General features: G+C 48.9%; 1 protein-coding gene across 1 annotated transcript; it reads left to right on the top strand.

The window, feature by feature from the left end:
• Positions 1–49: 49 nt before the first annotated feature.
• Positions 50–1,721, top strand: Pmar_PMAR021757 (DNA-directed RNA polymerase subunit A', putative; the record flags this gene model as incomplete). The annotated part of the gene is made up of 2 exons (XM_002785067.1): positions 50–1,399; positions 1,676–1,721. Coding segments are annotated over 2 exons (1,396 nt in total), but the record flags the coding sequence as incomplete, so codon positions are not given.
• Positions 1,722–1,790: the final 69 nt, after the last annotated feature.

Below are 1,790 nucleotides of genomic sequence, written 5' to 3'. Positions count from 1 at the left end.
TTCGCCACGTACAACTTCTCCTATCTGCCATTTGCAAGCGTTGTGGTAGAGTGCTGTTGGCGCCCGAGAAGAGGTCGGTGTGGTTGAACAGGACGAGGAAGGCCACTAAGGACGTGCAGCAACAAAAAGGAGTTTTTCGCAAGCTCGTCGACACTTGTAAAAAAGTGCGACAATGTCCCTACTGCGATGCCTATAATGGTGCTGTCAAGAAGGGTACTCGCGGGTATATGACGCTTGTCCATGAGCTCCCCAAGGACCAGGCTAAGGTAGAGTATCAACAGCAGTACTCAGATGCCGTCAGTAACAACCCCGAAATCGGCAATCACCTCAGCAAAGTGGCTTATGAGGACCTCACTCCCCTCCATCTGCTCCCGTTGCTGGCCAAGATGCCTCCTTCCGATCAAGAAATGCTAAAGTTACCGCCTCAGCCGGAGCGACTCGTTGTCACGCACGTGCCTGTTTCGCCGGTTTGCATTCGCCCTAGTGTTCAGATCGGTGATGCTGGTACTCAAGAAGACGATTTGTCGGTGCAGACGAGCGATATTGTGGCTACCAACAATAACATCAAAGCTACTCTATCTAGGGGAGGGACGTTGAAGCAAGTGGCCGAGCAGTGGCAGTGGTTATCAGCCCAAGTGGCGTTGATGATGAACTCGGAGGCGACTGGGTTGGCAGCTGCGGCTCCTACGACTAAGCCGATCAGAAGTATATGCTCTCGGTTGAAGGGAAAAGAGGGGCGTTTTCGAGGGAATCTTTCGGGAAAACGAGTGAATTTTTCCGGTCGAACTGTGATTAGTCCGGACCCGAATCTCGAAGTCACTGAGGTTATCATCCCACAGTACTCGGCGATGAAGTTGACGTTTCCCGAGGTTGTATGTCGCACCAATATCGACATGCTCAGAGATAGAGTCATTAGAGGCACGGAGGGCCATCCAGGAGCACACATTATTCGGCTTAAAAGTGGTGGTGTGAAGAACTTGGCCTTCATCAAGAAGCAAATCAGAGAGGAGTTGGCGGCGGACCTACAGTATGGCGATGTGGTTGAGAGGCACCTCCAAGATGGGGACGTGGTACTGTTCAATCGGCAGCCGAGTTTGCATAAAATGAGTATTATGGCTCACCGAGCTAAGGTGATGCCGTGGAGGACCTTCCGCTTCAACGAGTGTGTGTGCTCCCCATATAATGCGGATTTCGATGGCGATGAGATGAACGTGCATTTGCCGCAAACCCAGGAGGCTCGAGCGGAGGCGTTGGCGTTGATGGGAGTTCAGAACAACCTGATTACGTCGAAGAATGGAGAGCCGATAGTGGCGGCCACTCAGGACTTCCTCACATCAGCGTGGTTGTTAACCCAAAGGGACACCTTTCTTACTAAGGATAAGATAGCGAACATTGCTATGTAATATGGTGGACTTTTTGAAGGGGACTCTCTTGATCATATTACTGTATTGGAGTTTCACCTTAGTGATATGAAAAACACTAGTGAGAAACATATTTCACGACTACTGCATATCACCGCGAATATCGCGTTTTTCGCAGAGTTTTACGCCACTTCACGTAGAACGGGTGAAACTCCATTGAATTGATAGATATCCACTATATGCTAAAACTGTATAGAATATTTTTATTTTTATATGTTGGCTGTATATACAAATATGTTCATACCATCTTTTAGGTATTTTGGGAAGGCAGCGGAAACGCTGGAGTTGCCGCCTCCAACGGTATGCTGAGGTGTGTCGCTTTAGGTTTATCGTGCATTGGTAGATTATGAAACCTATTCAGCTGTGGAC

This window comes from Perkinsus marinus, assembly GCF_000006405.1.
Source record: "Perkinsus marinus ATCC 50983 genomic scaffold scf_1104296934202, whole genome shotgun sequence".
NCBI lineage: Eukaryota > Perkinsozoa > Perkinsida > Perkinsidae > Perkinsus > Perkinsus marinus.
Note: the sequence above shows the minus strand (reverse complement) of the source record. Positions and strands in the feature narration are given on the sequence as shown.